This window comes from Lontra canadensis, unplaced genomic scaffold (assembly GCF_010015895.1).
Source record: "Lontra canadensis isolate GAN:19392208 unplaced genomic scaffold, GSC_riverotter_1.0 scaffold184, whole genome shotgun sequence".
NCBI lineage: Eukaryota > Metazoa > Chordata > Mammalia > Carnivora > Mustelidae > Lontra > Lontra canadensis.
Genome location: NW_022631178.1, coordinates 654,048 through 673,020, shown reverse-complemented (window position 1 = coordinate 673,020; position 18,973 = coordinate 654,048). Strand labels below are relative to the sequence as shown.

Genomic DNA, 18,973 nt, shown 5'->3' with positions numbered 1-18,973 from the left:
CAGGTTCTCTGTCCTCTGCCCTCCGGGGAACTCAGCCAGTCTGTTCTGGGTGGTCTGGCTTCTGGGTTTATCCTCTTACCTGACTGCGGGCACCCAAGTCCCAGGGTGGCCCCGTGGCTCCAGAGAGCAGGGTGGGAACCTGTCCACGGCCAGTGGCCAGGGCAGGCCCAGCAGGCCCAGAGAAGCCAGAACTGGCTTGGGGTCACCTGGCAGGGCCTTCAAATACAGCCTCTGGACACCGCGGACTGCAGGCCGGGGGCTCCAGCAGCACAGGCTGGCCTCACCCCGGCTGACGGGCCTGGCTCTTCGGAGAGCACAGGGGTGGTCGCTCCTAGTGGGGACCTCTCCCCAGGCACAGGTATGGCAGTAGGGCCATAAGCCCCGCGGGGGGCAGCATGCCCAGCCCAGTCCAGTGTCCTGCTTGACAAAGAGGGGCCTTCTGGAAGCTCCCTCTGTCCTCTGATTTGATGGGACCTCACAGTTGGGCCTGGGGTCTCTTCCATCAAACCCGGCAGGACTTGGACCCGCAGGGGTGAGGGGAGCTGGGCAGGGCACACCAGGCAGAGAGCACTGCCTGACAGAGGCCCCGCGACGGGTCTGCTCATTTGCATGCAGGGGCAACCAAGGCAAGAACCGCCAGAGCCGCTGTCTGAGCGGATTTGAGCTGAAGCTCTGTTTTCCTTCTGTTCTTGTCTCTCTCTCAAGGTCAGAGCCAGAGCAGGGACAGGAACAAAGGCGCACGTCCCCAATTCAGCCTCTCTGCGCCCCCGCAGGCAGCTCCTGGAGGAGGGGCCCTGCGGAGGGGAGGGCAGGGCACTCCAAGGCCTGGCCCCAGGCAACGTGGGGGCGGGGGCACAGTGGCTTCTGGGGACTCCTGTCCTGCTAGGGGCCCCTGTGGGCACCTGGAGGCCCTGACCCTGGGGCTGGCGGCCATCTCAGCCTCCAGGTGCCGCCAGCGGTTGGGGGGGGGACGTCAGCTGGGGCAGGGATCATTCTGGGGTAAGCTTCTTCTGGAGTGAAGAGTCAGAGATCAGGTTCTCTCTGGGGACAGGGGTCAGTTTTGGGTTCAAGGCTCAGTCAAGGTCAAAGGTCATTCAGGGTTGGCTGTCAGCCCCAGGCCCAGATCCAGAATAGGGTCTCTGATGGGGTACGTCCCTGTCCACCTGGTCTTGGGGTCTGCCCCAGACTCAGGGAGGGTCTTATCCAGGCCAGGCCCAGACTGCACCCCTGACCCCCACCCCAGTACCCACCACCTGCTGCCCACAGGGTGAGTCCCCGTGGCTTGGGATCAGCACCCAGTGCCCTTACACCTTCGAAGTCTGCAGTGGCAGGGAGAAAGCTAAGGGCATGCCGGAGAAGTTTCTCGGTAAAGAACAGATTAGACCCAAGCTGCCTCCGCCTCGGCTCTAACGGGCGTCCGCGGCCCCGGCTTGGCCAGAGGGAGACCCCTACCAGAGCCAGCAGAGGAGGCCCCTCAGCTCCTGGGAAGACACCTGGCCTTGACCCCCGCCAGGGGCCATCAGCCCGGTTCAGCCTGGCTGTGAGACGTCCCTTCGGGAGCTTGAGCGACCAGATGGGGAACCGAGGCTGGGGGCGGGTCCTGTCCTCCGTGGGAGCCCGAGACCCAAACCCGGCCCTTGGCCGTGCCCAGCTTGTGTGCCGCTGGTGACAGTGGTGGGGAATTAAGGTGTCGGGAGGGGCCTCCAGGGCTCTGGGCAGTGGATCTGTGCACCGCCCCGCTCCCGGTGCAGGAACACTGGTGTGTGTATCCACACGCTTGCGCGTGTGTGCCAGAGGTGGAGGGGCGTTCGGAGACCCCCCTCCTGCTCATCCGCGTGCACACATGGGCCCTGGAGCCGGCAGGCCCTGGGCGGGGACTTTCATCTCCAGCTGACAGCCCCTCTCCTGGCTTTTAGCCGCTGAGAACTTCCTGCTAATAGTGCATTAACCTTGGCGGGGGCCGCCAATCACTCGGCGCCCACACGGGGGTGTGGGTGCGCAGGGATGCGGCAGCTGACAGGCGTAAGGGCTGGGAAGCTGGCGGGGGCACCCCACCCTGCCCAACTGGGGTGGGCATGAGGCGGCTGGGCCTGGGGGGGACATGCAGTGTGTTCCCAGCTCCGGGTAGCAGAGCGCAGGGTCTCTCCTGACCTCATTAGAGTAATTAACGTGCCTTTTGAAGCTCGAAAAATCGCTCAGAGCTGTGGGAAAGGGGCGCAGATCACAGGACGGGAGAGCTGGGGACGGCGTCTGTGTGCCTGTTAAAAATGTGCCCCAGCGGGTCTGATACACGGGGACGGACGGAAAAGAAGAGCGAGGGGAAGAGATGACGCAGGAGAGAAACAGACAAGCAGGCGGAGAGTCACAGTCAGAGGAAGCCGCACCAGCACAAAATCAGAGACAGAGACCCGTGGTGGGAACAGATGGAGAAAGAGCCAGGGCCAGAGGAGCAGGGGCTGGGACATCTCCGGGCTGCCCAGGGATGCTGGCTGTGCTGGACTTTCCCGCGGGACCCTCCGTGCAAGACCTTCCCAAAGAAAAGGATGTGAGGAGCAGTCAGGGAGGACTTCCTGGAGGCAGCAGCTGGCCACCAGAGAAGGGGAAATGTGAGCCCACTTGGGGTGGGGAGGAGGCCAACTGAGATGCCGAGGGAAGCAGACTAGGGACCATCGCAGGACACTCCGGCTGAAGGGGAGCACCAGCTGGCTGTGGCGGAGACGGCTTTTCTGCGCGCTGGTAGCAGGCAGGGGGCCGGGCTTTGCACAGTGGGGCAGGTCAGCCGGCCCCGGGAAGTGGACGGCCCACAGGGCTGGCAGATCCAGAGCAGGCAGTAGGCTCTGCTCATGCCCCCGCGGACAAGGTGGGGCTCAGGACAAGGCACGAGAAACGGAGGCCCCAGCTGGCCCTATTTCCCATCTGCACCACAGGCTCTCAAGGGCAAGACAGGCCACACCCCCTGCCCCCCCCACCCCCCAGCAGGCCGGCGGGAAGAGGCTGCACGGCCCGAGGCTGCCACCTGGTGGCAGCGCCTCACAGAGACACGGCCGGGTGGCCGCGGGCCAGCCCCTCCTCGGACTCTCCGGGCATCAAACCTAGAGGGTGAGGGTGCCGGGCCAGAACCGCAATCTGCCCAGAAAGCGCAGCTCACAAGGAGAACGAGGCCCATGGAGAAACCCACCAACCTCCTCGCAGGGGACACTTCCACAGGGCCGCTGGGGAAGGGTGCAGCAGGCACGGGGGCCCAAGGCTGCAGAACCTCCAGCCCCCGCACTCCCGCCCCAGGGCTCCTTGGGAAACACCCCCAAATGAGCCAGAGGTGCAAGCAGGGCCGGGCAGGATACTGGAGAATGGGACTCCGGCTCCAACAAGCACAGAGGAGGGAGCCCTTGAACAAGGGCTTTGACCTGAACAGAGTTCTCTCCGGGCCCAGAGACAACGTCCCTGAAGAACCTTGTCCAGGCAGGTGAGGTAGGTCTCCCCCAGCTCGCCGTCTACCCTGGGGGACTCCGCACTGGAACCCCAGGACCTGGGGACAGGTCCACAGAAGCCTGGCTTGGTCGCAGATGAGCCTCCGGCCACCTGCGCGTTGTCACACAGGGTTGGGCCCCGCGCAAAGCAGAGCAGCAGCTACACATCCACGGCGGCTTTTATTGTCCCCAGCCCCGCGGGAAAACGCCCCCAGACAGGTCCCTCATCCCACCCCGCCCGCCCACCCAGCGTTCACTGGGGCTGCCCCATCCCCACGGAGCAGGGGGAGCAGCACCAGTCACAGTCCCGCTGATCTCCGGGGCCTCTGATTTCCACCCAGCATCCGACACAGTCCTGTCTGGGCAAAGGGCCGAGGCGGCTTCAGGCTGAGGCGCGAGTGAGGCAGGACCCGTGCGGGCTCTCAGAGTCCGTGTCAAAGCTGGCAGGAGGGTCAGAGGGGCGCACCAGACACTGGGAGCAGGGTCCATCTCTTGTCCTCTCCCCGGGGCTTCTGGAAATGCCGCCTCCCTGACCGGAACGTCTGAAGATGAGGAGCAGATGGTGAGACCCCGCCGTGCCTGGGGTCCATCCTGCAAGGGATGAGCAGCGCCCGCACCTGTCCGGCCCCTCCACCGTGGTCCACCAAGGTCCACCACAATGAGCTGCTAGGCCCTACCAGATGACCCAGCTCAGGAGGAGGGGCCCCCCAGCCTCAGGGGATCTCAGATCACACCAATGCCTCCCCTTGGGGCCTGAAAAACCTGAAGAGTCTCCTGGTCTCTTGGCCTCCACGCCTGCACCTCCCACCCCAGCACACTGGGGCTGGGGTTAGGCAGGCCCTCACTCCTGCTTCAGACTGGTTACGGGCTCTGCGCCCAGGGGGCCCTGATACTTCTCCGGGGCCTGGGGCCCAACGGAGGCCATCCCTGACCCAGCCCCTCCGCAGCTGCCCACTGTTCCCTCTCTGCCCCCACACGGGGGTCTTCTTGGGTTGGAGCACAGCCAGCGTCCACTAGTGCAAGCACCGCAGCCTTGGAGAGCTGACTACCGGAGGCCAGAAGCCGGCGAGCCCTGCTCCGGGGCCACACAGCCTGCAGCTCAAGGCCAGCCCTGGGATCACAGCGAGGCCTCAGAGGCCCTCAGCCCCCGACCCTCCGACCTGGCCCGCCCCGCTACCCCGCGACAGGAGTCCCTGGCGCTCGAGGGGAGGCCCGCGCTACCATCTCAGATTCCGCGTCTCAAAGACGACCTCCTCGTCGCTGTCCAGCGATGCCGTCTCCGCGGGGTCGTCGCTGCTGGCCAGCAGGCCATACCTCCGCCTCTGCGGCTTCTTCAACCTGCAAGCAGGCCCAGGCAAGCTCGGGGACCACGCGCGGGCGCGTCCAGGGCTGGGGTGCTGACACCCCGTCCTGCTTCGCGCCCGCCCCGCGGCCAGACCCCTCCAAGCCGCGCCACGGAGCTGCCTAGTCTGCGCGCTCCCCTCGCGCTCCGCCCGCCACAGGGACTCTCCCTGGCTCCGACGGTCCTCACCGAGGCCCGGCTGGGCAGGGGCCCCGCTCCCGGGCCTCCCGCCACGCGCAGGAAGGGGACACGGCTCCGCGGACGCGGCCGGAGCTGCCGGGGCCGCGGTCACCGGAGCCCGGGAAGGGCCTGTCCGGGGGTCTGGGCACGCTCGGCGCCGCGGGCAAACGCCCCCCGGAGGACCCCGCCGGCCCGCGCGGGGGAGACGCCGCCGAAGTCCACCACGCACGCGCATCCCGCGGCATCGCCGCACAGGCAGCCGCAAAAGGGCGGGGCCCATGCCGTCCCGCCCATCCCGCCCCGCCCACGTGACGAGCGCGCGCCGCCAGTCCGCGCCGAGGGGCGGGGCTGGGCGCAGACACGTGAGGCGCCAGGCACACGACGACTGGCTGCGGGAGCGGCGCACGGCGCACGCACCTGAACGCCCGGATGAGGAAGTAGAGCGCGGCCAGGCCGCTGAGGCCCGTGAGCACGTAGAAGGAACGCAGCAGCGCCGAGCCCGGCGAGCCCGGCGAGCGCGAGTACGTGCTGTTGTGCGGCGAGCCCGGCTGGCTCCCGTTCGTCACGGCGGGCGTTGGCGACAGCGTGACCTGCGCGCGGCGCGGCGACGGGGGCGCGGCCTCCTCGGCTCCGCACAGCAGCGCCCGCGGTAGCAGCAGCAGCAGCAACAGCAGCAGGAGCGGCGGCAGCGGCACGCGCGGCCCCATGGCCCGGCGGAAGCGGTGGCTGCGCCCCGCCTCCGCAAGCAGTTGTCACTCATCGGCGCGGGGGCGGTGTCAGCCAATGGACCTCGGGGGCGGGGCCTAACGCCCGCAGAGACCCGCCCCCACCGCGCGGCTCCCCGGGTACTCCTGGGCGGGGCCCGCAGGGCCCGGCGCTCGGCCTGCTGCGCGCGCACCTCGGGCTCCCCGGCCCCCCGCCCCCAGCCCGCTCGCACCTCCTCCCTGGGGAAGCGCTCCCCGCACGCACGGTGGCATCTAAGCCCATGGCCCGCAACACCGCGGGGGGTAGTGCTCTCCAGGCGCTCGGTCCCGGGACCTGCGGCTGTTCTCAACCCGGGCAGAGGGTGGGGATCCAGCTAGTGGGGGCACCTCGTTCTCACGGGCTGCAGGCTACACTGACCGGGCTCTGGGTTCCCTGCCATCACCCTCCCCACCCCACTGGGAGCTGAGGTGCGCAGCTCAGGGCCCACGGCAGCGCCACCAAGGGTCAGCCCCAGGGCTCTGCACCCCAAGACGGGGGCAGGAGGCAACCAGCCCGGGAAGCAAGCTCTGCCCTGCAGGCAACTCAAAATGGGAGGCTCTGGGGGTCACTATACCAAGACCCCGGGAGAGCAGGCCTGCCTCAGATGAGGGGGGCTGGGGACCACCACCACCTCGCACCCTGCCTGCTGCCCCTCTGAACCCACGAGAACCACGCAAGGAGACGACCGAGTGACTAGGTGGTCGCTCCTGCTTGGGCTCAGCTTGGGCCCCGAACAAAGGCCAGGAGATGGTTTCTCTGGCGGACTCCCAAGTCCCTCTCCACGCCAGCTCTGCGGCCACGCCCCCAAGCCAAACTCAGATTTCCGTGTGGACACACCAGGCCTTTATTCAAATCCAACGTCCAGGTCCCGCTCCCGTCCAGGGAGAGTACTGGCACAGGGCTGGTCCTCCCGGCCACGTGAACCCAGCACCTCAGCCTCCCCAGGGATGCACCTGCTGGAAAACAAGAAGCAGGGGGGATAAGGAGGGATCCAGTGGGAAGCCCAACCTCTGGCTGGGGTCACAGTGGGGCAGCTCAGGAGAGGAGAACCCACTGGATGGGCCGGGCACAACCAGGGCCAAGGGGCCTCACTCGCCCACCCCAGAAGAGCACTTACAGGTACATGGTCGGAGGTAAGCAACTTTGCCTCTGGCTCTCACTTCCAGGTGACGGCCCTCCTGGGACATTGACCCCAGGTCATCGCTGCTCTCTGGCCACCCTTCCAAGTCATACTGGTTTTCTTTCAACCTGCCAAAGCAAAGAAGCGTTACGCCCAGTGTCCCCACTACGGCTTGCATCTGCCCCGCCCCCCCCCCCCCCCGAAACCATCCACAGCTCCTAGGAGGGTCTCAACCTAGTCATCGGGGGCATCCCGGAAGCGGCCCCGTCACAGGCTGGCTTGCCCAGGGTGGGCCTGCGCCTTTCCAATGGGCCAGGCCACGTTCCACCCCTCAGCAGAGCCAGCTACCCAACTGGGACGGAGCTGCTTAGAGAAGAGCGTGGGCTCTGGGAAAAACTCGTGGCAGCAACAGACATCAGAGAACGCTAGTTAGGAGCCTGAGTAAGGAGGTCTGGAAAAGACGGTCCATTGATGAACAAAAATTCCAAAAACCAGGGCATTTGGTGGCCTCCAATCCTGCTTACGGATCGAACCTATTCCTGAGGCGTGACTGCCTGGCCGCGCGCCTGGCTGCAGGCGGGGAAGGGTCAATGGCCAAGGTCTGACTTTAGTGCTAGCTTGATTAAAAAAAAAAAAAAAAAAAAAGGAAAAAGGAAAAAAAAATGGAAAAGGAAAAACCGTCAAAGGACCATTCCCCAGGTACGTGACTTTACTTTCAAACGAGCTCTCAAGAGGAGGGATGCGGACACGAGCAAAAGGAGTTACCTCGAATTACAGGGCTACTTCCACATATGAGCTAGCCAAGGGAGCAGCTTGCGTCTCAGAGGGTTCTGTTGGGCGCACAACACTTCTGTCCTCCGAGGGGCTGCAGCTTCCATAGGCTAGCGGTGAAAGCTCAGAACTTGTAAAGCAACAGCAGGGCTAGCTAACGAGCCGGTCCGTCTGCGGTCGCCCAGGGACGCTGCCTGCTGCCCGCTCTCTTGCCTGCCTCTGGACTAAGGCGGTCTGGGTCGGCGTCACGTGCCCCAGTGTCCACCGGCCCTGCTAAACTGCTCTCCCCGTCACCCGCCTCCTCGCCTACACCGGGACCAAAGGCAGTCCGCGTCCCACGGGGCCCGGCAAGCACCCGTCCGTCCGGCCCTCCCTGTCTAGTGCTCCAGGGGCCTTGGGCAGGACTGGCAGACCTCCTCCTCAAACTGCTCCCCGCTCCGATCCAACTGCCTCGACCCGGAGCAGGGAGTGTGTTGTGCAATGAAAGGGAAATTGTCAGAGAAAGGTTCATTTCAGACGGTCTTTTAATCGGCTTCGTGAAGCCAAAGAAAACTGCGTACAAGAGTTCCTTAACCACTTCAAATACAACATCAATAAGATATGCATACGTCTTCCAGTAAAAAAGGACAATATAAATAAACATTTTCAAGAACCTCTCGAGGGACGTCTGCGATCTACTGCGGGTCATACATAGCACAGAAGGGCCGTTCACACCAGGCCCAGGGCAGCCGGAGCGCCTCTGTGGCTGCCGCAGGACGGGTCCGACCACGCGACACTCAGAAACGTTACACAGAGTTGGAAAAAGCCACAGCGTGCTCAGCTTCCGACAAAAAGCGGATTCAGAGTCCGTTCAATCTTAAGAGACCGGGGTGCCCGACGTCAGGGGCCTGACCCCGCTAAAAAGAGGAACAAAAACGGCAACACAACCCCCAGTGATTTCCTAAAAAACTTATGGCTCCTGGTAGAAACGACAAAGGAAAATCTGAAGTGCTTCTCAAAACGTTTTTAAAACCCTTAAAAACGGACAGCGCTTCCTTAAAAAGAAAGGTCTAGCAATGAGGCCATCTGGGGGTCAGAAGCAGTCAGGCTGTGTTTGACAAGATCAGAACCGAGAAGACTACAAAAGTGGGGTACAAGGAGGTGTGTTCACTACACATCAACGATTCAGCGAAGCTCCCAAAATCTTTAAATATACGGCCATTGGAAGGACGATCTTGAGCAGGAAGGATTTTTACTCGTTGTGTGTAGCTGAGAACAAGAAGCAGGTACAGGGTAAAGCACTGAAGCACGCGACAAGATGCAGCATTCCACTCCCGGGTCGGACCTGGAGGGCTCGGCCCTAGAGCCTCGGGAGGCACCAACCCCCCACGGCTGAGGGCAGGGCGGCAGGGCCGGGTGGCCGCACATGCACAGATGCTGCCCGCTCGGGGTGGGGGGGCCCTCGCTCTCCCTTTCCTCCTCAGTCAGTCTGGTTTTGCCTTCACGTTTTGCAGCAGAGACGGCAGCTGGCACGGAGACCCAGAGAGCAGCCGTGTCCCTTACGGGCAAGGACAGTGGCAGAGTCTGAGTGTCGCCTGCACAGGGCGCCAATGCTTACTGAGCTCCCACCACAGGCCCCGCAGCGTGGTGCCCTCGGAGCAGGACTTACCGTAACTGTCGTAGCTGTCTCTGTAGGACCCGCCGGAGCTCCGGTCACCATAGCCGCCGCCTTGACTCCGGCTGAAAAAAAGACACCTCAGGCCACGCACGCCACCCGCCTGCCCGCCCTGCGCCAGCGTCCAGAGGGCAGCCTCGAACACCCCCGGGGCAGGACCTCAGCCACCACCTGCTGTAGTAGTCTCTGGAGCCTCCGTAGCCCCCGCTCCTGGACTCAAACCGGCTCCCGCCGTAGCCTCGGTCACCTCCTCCTACAGCCAGGGACAAGGAAGCGGTCAGCCCACCGCCTACCAGCACCGGCCCGCCGGGCTCCCGGGGACAAGGCCCTGAGCATGCAGCACTCACCTCTGGAGAACCCGCGGCCCCGGCCTCGGCCCCCTCGGAAGAAGCCCCGGCCCCCCGCGGAGCCACCTCGGTACCCACGGGACCGGTTGTCGGAGGACTTGCCGGCCTGGTCTACCCGGATCTGCCTCCCGTCCACGGACTGAAAGCAGAGACGGCGCGGTCAGCCTCCACCCTCCCGGCCCGCTCGCACACCAGGACCCGCACCCCTGGGGACAGCCGCCCTCACCTTCCCGTTCATGGCCATCATGGCGTCCTTGGCGTCGTCGATGTTCTCGAAGGTGACAAAGCCAAACCCTCGCGACCGCTGGGTCTCCCGGTCCTTCACGACCACCACTGTCCGGGAGAGACGCGGGGTCTGCACTCAGCCCTCCCCGGCCGCCCCGCCCGGCCCCCGGCGCCCGCCTCACCTTCGGAGATCTGCCCGTACTTGGAGAAGACCTGCTCCAGCGACTGCTCGTTGGTGTCGAAGCTGAGCCCGCCGACGAAAAGCTTGCCTTCGTCCGATGCCATGGCGGCCTGCGGCAAACGCGGTTGAGACCCCGGGGCCGCCGGGGGCGTCAGGGGCCGCCAGCCCACTTCGCGCAAACGCCCGTGGCGTGTGGGATGAACGCCGCGACCCTGCGCGCCCGCCTCCGGTGCACGCCGGGACCGTTGGGTTCACGGGGACCCCGCGCCTGCTCTGCGCCCCGCCCCCCCGGGCTGCGGGATCCCCGCGGGCCGGCGCTGCACCCCGGCCGTCTGGGCTGTCCAGGCCGAGGGCCCCAGGGACGGTTACGGCGGGACACCTCAGGGGGGCGTCGGCCTCCATCGTGAGCGGCTGCGCGCAGCCCGGGCTTCCCCTCCGTGAGCAGGACCATGGGGTGGGGAGGGGCAACGTGCTTGGTCCACTGTGGGGCCCCGTGCGGGCGGGAGCCGGGGGGCTGGGCACTGGGCGCGGGGGGGCGGGGGCCTCCCACGTGGAGCCTGACGTGTGGGGCTGCGGCCCGCTTGGGCCGACTCTTTCCCGGCTGGGAGAAACCCCGCCGAGCAGCGCCGAAAACACCGGCCAGAACGCGCGGCAGGCCGCGTCTCTCGGACCCTAGCTCGGGGAACTGGGAGGGCGCCGGGCCTACGCTGCCCCCGCGCGACTCCAACGGGAAACCGGGAGTGGCGGCCCTGGCCACGCATCGTGGCCCCGCCCACCGCCGCGCGCATGCGCCCCGCGCACGCCCTGCGCCACTCCATCCGGGCACCCGGCACTCCCGCCATTTCGCTGGGTGCAGCCTCGCGCTCGCGGCCGCCATTTTGCGGTGGCGTCCCGCTCGCGGAGAGCCGGGCCTGAGGAAAGGACGCTCTCCGGCCACAGTTTGGCCCGGTGTCCCACTGCCCATCGCCGCCGGCGGGGCGGACTCCACCCCGGGCCCGCCCCGGCGCCGCCCCCGCCCAGGGGCGTGCCGCCGCCGTCCCGCCTCCTCCGGCCGGCCGCAGGCCGCTTGCCGCCCCGGGCCCGCGGAGTCGGTGCAGCCAGGGCCCTCACCACTGAGTCGGGAAGGTCCCTGACGCAGGCGGGAACAAGGCGCAGCACAACGAGCCAAGCCTCCTAACGCGCGACTGAGGGGGGGGCGCCGAGCGCCCGGCCTTAAGTACGCCGCCGCGGGTCCCCGCCCCCCCTCGCCCCGCGCCAACCAATCCGAGGGCTCAGCAGCGCAGCCACATCTCATATTCATGAGGCAGGGGCTGGACTTGTCCCGGCTCCTCCCCACTCCCGTGCGCGCGGGTTCCGGGCGCGATAATTGGCGAGGACGCGCCTCGCCCGCAGTCCCCCGCCCGCGACCCGGAGGCGGGCCCGGCGCGCGGCGGGGCGGAGCTGACCCACAACCGCATGCCCGCCCCCACCCCACCTCCCGATCTGTGGTCGGGAACAAAGGGGTCTCTGGAGGCCAAGGCCCCAAACCTCCCGGGCATCTCTTGGTGTGGCTGGAACTCAGACTTGGTCTCTGCCTCGGCAGTCGCCGCCAATGCAGCCTTGGCCAAGTCCCTATCCCCACCGGAGCCCCAACTGTCAGTTCACCTGAACCCTGACATCATTCTGATATCCACGCCAAATAACCGGATACCCTGGTACTCCCGGGACCCCACTACTTCATGGAATGGGCCCCAACGCCACCCCAAGCCCCAAGACTGAGACAACCCCACGTGTGTGGATCCCAATACTCACCAAGCTCCCATTTCCTCCTACTTCGCAATTTTGGGGCGACCCAATAGCACGCAACCTGCTTTGCCTACAAACCTCCACCAGCACCCACACCTCCTTCCACCCCAATCCTGACATCTGCTTGGTGCTGTGCCTACACCCCCACACTCACCTAGACAGACGCCTCTGTGCATTGCAGCTCCGGAGGGCTGGCTGACCCCCTCCTGGGCACCCAGCCCATCACTGGGGCCAGCCCTGCACCCAACATTGGTCTCAACCCTTGGGCTCCCCTCCAGCATGCGTTCCGGATTCCTGCCTGCACATGAACAGACTCATCATCCGTGGTGGGGTGAGCAATGCTCTCTTCCTCTCCTGTCTGGGGGTTCCGAGACCTCTGCTATCAGAAGAACAAGCTTTGCAGGAACCCTCACCTGCAAGATTGCTCTCGGAGAGTCCCAAGGCCACTTTATGGGAGTCCCTGTGTGGCCACCATTTGCCCCCATGCAGGCTTTGGCTTGTGTTGTCTCTCTGGTGGCCCTGGACGCCTCCACGGGATGGAAAAAACTAGTGCAGAACCGTTCCTGCCCACGCCCTGCTCTGGACAGTCTTCAGAGGGTAGACGCCATGCAGAGGAGTTGGAGTACTTGGGAACAGAGGACCCCCCCACCCCCCGCTTTGTTGCCCACCACAGAGAAGTTCCAGGCCCCCTCAGACTTGCTGACACCCTCAGGCGGGCCTAGCTGACCAAGTAAGGCACACAGGCAAGGACATGGTCTCCTGTAACAAGATCACTGGGACCCCTCCCCCATTTAGGAGCCCCCCTCCTGCAGAGAAGCTCCTGACTCATTGCCACCCCCCACACACACGTCGCTGCCCCGTGCCACAGCCCTCCCCGTCAGAGGCAGCCCGCTGCTGCGTCAGCCTCTCACGCAGGGTGGTTATTAAAAGGAGCAAAAAGAGACGCCAGCTCTCCACTCCCTCCGCCTCCCAGCCGGTGTGGAGGGGGGGCCGGTGGGCTGGGGCCAGGTCAGCCCAGCCCGGGAGCACTTGCCCGCCACCCTTTTTGGTGGGCTCTCCTAGCAAAGTCAGGTCAAGGGCTCCTGGCTCCAGCCCAGACCTGGTGTCCCCGCAGCCTTGGTGGCCCCGAATCATTCCCTGGCCTAGGCCCCGCCCCCAAGGCTCCGCGGTTCTGAGTCTGCCTTGCCCTGCTTTTGTGAAGCGTTCTGTTCATTCATTCCTTCCTTCCACCAGCGCGCGGTTATTAAACATTTACTACGAGCCTGTTGCTGCATCTCCATGTATACCCATGACTGTCCTGGGTTCCCATCTCAGAAAGGACCCATGCCTGGGGACACCTGTGGCCAACTCTGCCCGCTCTGGGCATTGGGCGGAGACTGCGTGCTGGCGTCTCAGGTGGGCGGCCTGTCTCCGTCCCCGCCTGCATCCCTGTGGTTTCCTGCATCTGCCTTTCCGTGGGTGGGGGGCGGCTCTCACACCTTACTCGCTGTAGCGACCGCTGCGCCACGCTCTCCCCACGGACGCGAGGCGGCGCTGCGGCCTCGCTGTCACCCCAGCCGGGGGCTCCGGGTCCCGCCGCGTGCTCCAGCGTGGGACGGGGTCCTCGTCCCGCCCAAAGGCCTGACCCCGCGCCTCTGCCAGCGCGCCGGGAGGGGTGGATGGCGGAGGGGGGGTGGGAGGATGGGTCTCAAAATAGCCGCGGGCAGGGGAGAGGCTGCTATTCGCGGCCTGGACGCGTGGTGCTCGCCGCCTGCCCGACGGGACGGGGATTAGGCCGGGAGGTCCCCGTCGGCGCGTCTACAAATCGCCCCTCCGCGGAGGGGGCGCCCGCCTCCGGGACCACTTCTCCCACCGCGGTCCAGCCGCTCCCCGCCTGGACTCCCCACCCGCGGTCGTCGCCGTGGAGACGAGGGCGGGGCTATCTCGCTCCCGCGGCGGCCCCTCCGCCTTCCCGCCCGGCCGGGCCTCGGGACGCCGGGTCCTCCCCCGACCCTGGCTAATGACCTGGCGGGAGGCGGTAATGAGCGTCTGGGTCCCGGACGGGCGTTGGCCGGGATGAAAGGCGCGTGGGGGGTGGGGGGAGGACGACCCTCGGGCCGCGTAATTATCGCCCCCTCTCGGTCGACCAGGCGGGGGCCGGGACAGTGCACCTGGCGGCCTCCCGGCGGGGGCGCACGAACGGGACCGTCCTGGCAGAGACTCGCTGGCCCGCAGGGCCCAGAGCCAGGGTGGGGGAAGCGGAGACTGGATGAGTGCGCGCGTTGCCAGGTGTGGTGCACATGTGTGCCGGTGAGCTGGGAGTCGTGGGTAAACAGACACAGGATGGCAGGGCACCGTGCCTGCGTGGATGCAAAAGTGGGGCTGTGTGTGCCCAGGTATGGAAGTGTGTGGACAGTGCTCCATGCGCAAGACACCAAGGGGGCGTACATGGACTCCAGAGCGTGTGCATAAGGGACACGGACGTGGGACCAGTCACGGACAGGCCTGCGTGTGTGTGACTCCCGGGCAGGCCTCACAGAGAGGTGGGCACCCCCGTGGTTGGAGGCGTGACTCTTGGGCTCTGGCTCCTACCTGAGGAGGTGTGGACCCTCGCCCGTCTCTGAGGCCCCAGGTGGCTGCTGACTGTGAACACAGGAAGCTCGGCTCTTTGCCACCCTGAAGCGCTAGAAGGGGCTGCCCCTGGCGCCAGTTTCCCTCCTGTTCCTAGGAAGGGGTCTCCGCAGTGGAGAAGGTGCAGGGCAGGGGACGGGCAGAGGCACTCCGTGGAGCCCCCTGTGAGTGAAGGCCCAGGAACACGGAGGCTGGCACCATCCCGCTCCCGCCCTGGCTCCCACCCCAGAGCTGCAAGGGCCGAGCACTGGATGGTTTGTGGCCGTGAGCACAGACTGTGGGGTAGGGCCTAGAGGGGCCACAGAGACACGCCAGCCCACCAGTGTGAGGGCAAGGCCTCTGGATGTCACACTCCCGGCCCTCGGGTTTGCACATTTGCTCTTTTTTGTACTCCAGATGCCCCAGAGGCCCAGACGGTGACCCTGTCTTTTCTGCAGAGGGTCCCGGAGGCGCGTGTGTGGTGGACAAATACACAAGTACATCAAACATGTGCCAGATGTCTGAGAAACGCCAGACCTTGCGCACAAAGACCCCCTCTGTGTGCTCACGAAAACCCTGAGGCTTGCCTTGGTGGGGGCCGGGGCCACAGCCCGCTGGATTTTGAGGCTGGGGAGGGGCTGAGGTTCACACCTCCCCACCCCTGGCAGGTAGGAGGAGCTGTCCCCCACAAGTGTCCTATCCACTCACTTGACCTTGGCCCCACACTCAAGATGGCACCCACACACAGCCTCCCTGTGGGCACAAGGAGGGGCAGAAGGACCCCTTCCCGGGGCTTGTGGCTCCACGGCAACACTGGAGTGGCCGGAGGGAGACAGAGTGGCCCCCTCCTGTGGCAGTTGCCAGGGGCTCAGGGAAGACAGTTGTGTCCGTGTGGCCTGGGCTGCCCCAAGCATCCGCCACACAAGTGCTGGTGTCCCACGGCTGTCTTGCTCTTCCTTGAAGGTCAGTGAGGGCCGGGTGCCCTGCTGGGTGGGCTGGTGTGGCCAGGCCCCTCTCAGGCCTCAGCTGCCCATCTGAGACGTGGGTGCAGCAGCAGGGATTCCTGGGGTCAGTGAGGCTGAATGGGGACAAGAGCCCCCCAGGAGGCACTTGGGGTTCTCTGCCCTTTCTTCTGTCGCAGGCACACGGGAAATGGTCTGACGCTCCTGCCCCTTCTTCCAGGTCCCAGCAGGGATGGAGTGAGTGAGGGCACGCACCCCACCTATCCCCAACCCAGATAAGCAGCTCTCTGCTTCTCTGGCAGGCCTATAGCCACGGAGCGTATGGTGGGCCGGAGTGTGTGGCTGGAGCGATGGGCCGTGTTCTGGGAGGGTGCTGCTGTTGTGGGTGACAAGTCTCTGAGGCTCCAAGTGCCTGCCCTGCCGGGTGTGACTTTCAATTCTGCGGTTTTCTTAAGGGAGGTCTTGGTTCAGGGTGAGAACGGGGGGGGGGGGGGGGGGGGCACTGTTTTGAAAATCATAGCGTCGAGGGACTTTGTGGTGGCATCAAAGTGTGAGTGGGGCAGTGTGTGTGTGGGGGCGGGCCTGCGTACTGCAGAGCCAGGAGCCTGGCACTCAGGTGGGAATCGGTATCAGGCCCCTAACTGTTGGAGGGTGCACTTCTTCAGAGCGTGGGCGAGAGGGCGGGTTGGGGGGTGGCGTGTGTGGGAGGTGGGCCGTGGGCAGTGTCTGGGGGGGGGGGCGCGGGCGGTCTGCTCGCAGCCAGCTGTCTAGAGCCCTGTCCCCACCCCCCCCAGCCTGCGGGCAGCCCCGCCCACATTCCGGAGGAGGGGGTGCCCCCTACAGCCCCTGCCGGCACCCCAACCTCTGACCCATCCCTAGCCCACTCCCTCCAGCAGCAGCTGGCTCCAGGGAGGGGCAGCCAGGCGGGGGTGGAGGCTGGAATGTGTGCCGGGGGTGATGGAGGGCTCCCCCCTCCGGAGAGGGGGCGGAAGTGGGGGAGGAGTCGGTGGGACAGGGACCCAGATACAGACGGAGACACTGAGGAAGGCCAACAGAGGAGAGGACAACCCGCCGCCCGAAGGAGAGTCAGCAAAGGAAGTAGATAGGGGGCAGAACTAGAGGGGAGAAGGAGAGGCGGCAAGCCAGGCACAGGGACCCGGAGGGAGGGCCGTCACAGGGGCAGGGCCCCAGGTGACAGCAGCCCTGCCCCCACACTGGGTCACACCAGAAGCTGCCTGTCCCCTGCCCTCCCAGGGCTGGGCAGCCGTGGGTGGGGCTGGAGTCAAGACTCCTGGGTTAGGCCCCAGCACCCTTGGCTGTGGCTTGGTAACTCCCATTCCCCAGGCGCCTAGAGAGGCAGGCAGGTCCCACTGGGCCTGGTGGGGGCGGCTGTGCCAGGGCACCTGCCTGGTGCTGGGGCTGCGGCAGCTGGCCCGGACGGGATATCGCTCACTCCTGTCCCCCACATGGCTCCTTGCCAGAGGCGGGCTCCTCCCCAAGCCAGGCCCTGACCCCGGCCTTTGGCATTTCAAAACCGTGGAGCCAACCCCAATTATCCATTTGGCCACCCCCAGGGGACTCTGGCCTGGAGCAGAAATCAGTGACCCCAGTGACCTTCTCCTGCTTGCCCACAGCGGTTGCATCAACCAGGAGCACTGTCCACCGGGACCCAAGCCTCCAGTCCAGACTCCACAGCTTGGCAGCCACACCAGTGCACACGGCCGCCAGACCCGCGACTGAGTCTTGCGCCTGCCCAGCGGGGGGCTACCCTTGGACCCGAAGTTCCCCACCAGGCGGGGCCTGTTCCTGCTCCCACCGACCGCTACCTTCTCCGAGGGGACTCCTGATCACAGCAAAACGTGCTCCCGCTAGCCTCCCGCGGCCCCTTGCGGACCACCTCTGCCGCCTTCGGACAGCGCTTCACCCGGCGCTCCTCGGGCCCGGGCCCGGCCGTCCAGCCACCTGGATGTTCTGGGCCCTCCTCCCCGGGGGACCGTCTCAATCCCCAGCCACAGATTTGGGGAATCACCCCCTTCGGGTCCTCGCCTCGGCGTTTTCCTCCCGCCGTTTGTTTCCTCTCCCCCAGCTCACTTCGCAGCTGTTACCAATACACCTGCCTGCGCGTCTCCGGGTCGTGGCACACGCTGTCTCCCACCTAGGGGCACCCCTTCCCTCTTCCAGCGCTTGGCAAACTCCTATTCCTTTGGCAAAGCCTCAGGTCGGGGGCACTCCCCCCCGCCCGGGGGCCGCGTGCTCCCCCAATCCGGAGGTCGCGCCGCCGAGCCGAGGAGGGGGCAGCACACAATGCCGGGACGTGGAAGGAGGGGTGCGAGCGAGCGCGCCGGTGCTGGGGTCCACGTGCGGCGCCCTCCGCTACGCCCCCTCTTCCGTCCGAGCGCTGCGGAGCCGTCAGACCCTCGGCGCGCCTCCCGCCCCCAAGTTTGCAGACGCGCGACCGCAGGGAGCCCCCCCCCCCACCGCCTCCGCGCCGCGCTTGCGCACTCTGCTGGCCCGGGCGCGGTCCCACCCTCCGGCGCGGACGCCACGCTGCCATTGGTGCGCGCGGAAGAACGAACGGCGGGGCCACCAGTGAGGCGTCCCCCGGGATGAGTGGGCGGGACCCGAGCCTCCCTCCCCGACGCGCGGACGGGGGCGACCGGGGCGCCCTCCCCGCGATGACGTCAGGCCCGATTCGTGGCGCGTTGCCGTGGAAACCGCGATTCCATTCCTGCGGGTTTCCGGGGGCCACCCCCTCCCATTCAGCTTTTTCCTCAATGGGAGGAGGGGGTGGCGCAGGGCAGACACCGCCCCCTGCGATCTCCGCAGCCCCAGCCGTTGCTGGGCCTCAGTTTACCTTACTTTCGAGTGGCCTAGCCTGCAGCTCCTCTGGCCGCAGCTCCCTTTGGCCCGGCACCTCCCCCCGGCGAGTTGTGTGCTCTACGCGCCCTTCCAGGGGGAAGGAGGCCAAGGGCCCGCAACCCCTACCGGGGTGTAGTCCCCCTACGACCCCAGGGCAGGGCCGCGAACTTTGGACTCCCGAGCTGGGCTCCAGGTAGCGCCCTGAGGGGTGGGTTCCTGGGCAGCAGGGCAAGGCCCCCCGCCCTGCCGCGCGCACACATAGCCTGTGATGCAGCAGCCGGTGATTCAGCGGGCGCCTCAGCTGACACCTCCTTCCACACCCCCAACCCAGCCCTGCGGAGTCACCTGGGTACAGTCCTCAGCCCTGACCCTCAGGGGCTGCGTGGGCGGAAGTTTCCACCTGAGGTGTCCCACCCACACCTCCAACCTGTGGCCGTTGACTCTAAGGTCTGGAGGGATCACCCTGACATGTGGCACCCAACCTTCCTGCTGTGGGCTTGGGATGATTTGGAGGTGACTGGACAGGGAGAGGGGCAGAAGGGCCTTCTGGAGATGTTCCCAGGACACTCCTGGGACAGCACCTCTGTCCCTTACCCCTGGGGCTGGGAGGGCAAGGGCTTGGGCCACCCAAAATCTGCCCAGGAGTGAGTGGTCACCAGTTTGACAAACACCCCAATCTTCTAGGGCGACTGATTGTTTCTCCTTGGGCTCGGAGTTTTCTCGCCTATTAGATGGGACTGTAATTAG

At 66.0% G+C, this 18,973-nt stretch overlaps 2 protein-coding genes across 6 annotated transcripts; both read right to left on the bottom strand.

Annotated features, from left to right (window-relative positions):
• Positions 1-3,628: 3,628 nt before the first annotated feature.
• Positions 3,629-5,711, bottom strand: FAM174C (family with sequence similarity 174 member C). The gene is made up of 3 exons (XM_032847080.1): positions 5,407-5,711; positions 4,689-4,805; positions 3,629-4,009 (listed from the first exon to the last, which is right to left on the bottom strand). Coding segments are annotated over exons 1-3 (408 nt in total). The 5' UTR covers positions 5,697-5,711; the 3' UTR covers positions 3,629-4,008.
• Positions 5,712-6,900: 1,189 nt separating this feature from the next.
• CIRBP (cold inducible RNA binding protein) lies at positions 6,901-18,973 on the bottom strand. 5 transcript variants are annotated; one of them, XM_032846968.1, is made up of 7 exons: positions 12,230-12,415; positions 10,033-10,141; positions 9,852-9,958; positions 9,626-9,764; positions 9,450-9,531; positions 9,273-9,343; positions 6,901-6,981 (listed from the first exon to the last, which is right to left on the bottom strand). In XM_032846968.1, the coding sequence occupies exons 1-7, from the start codon at positions 12,299-12,301 to the stop codon at positions 6,977-6,979; spliced, it is 585 nt and encodes a 194-aa protein (XP_032702859.1). In that variant the 5' UTR covers positions 12,302-12,415; the 3' UTR covers positions 6,901-6,976. The 5 variants fall into 5 exon arrangements, with proteins under 5 accessions (XP_032702859.1, XP_032702861.1, XP_032702858.1 ...); XM_032846970.1 differs by lacking the exons at positions 6,901-6,981; positions 12,230-12,415 and adding exons at positions 8,131-8,872; positions 18,951-18,973; XM_032846967.1 differs by lacking the exon at positions 6,901-6,981 and adding an exon at positions 8,131-8,872 and having other exon boundaries at positions 12,230-12,335.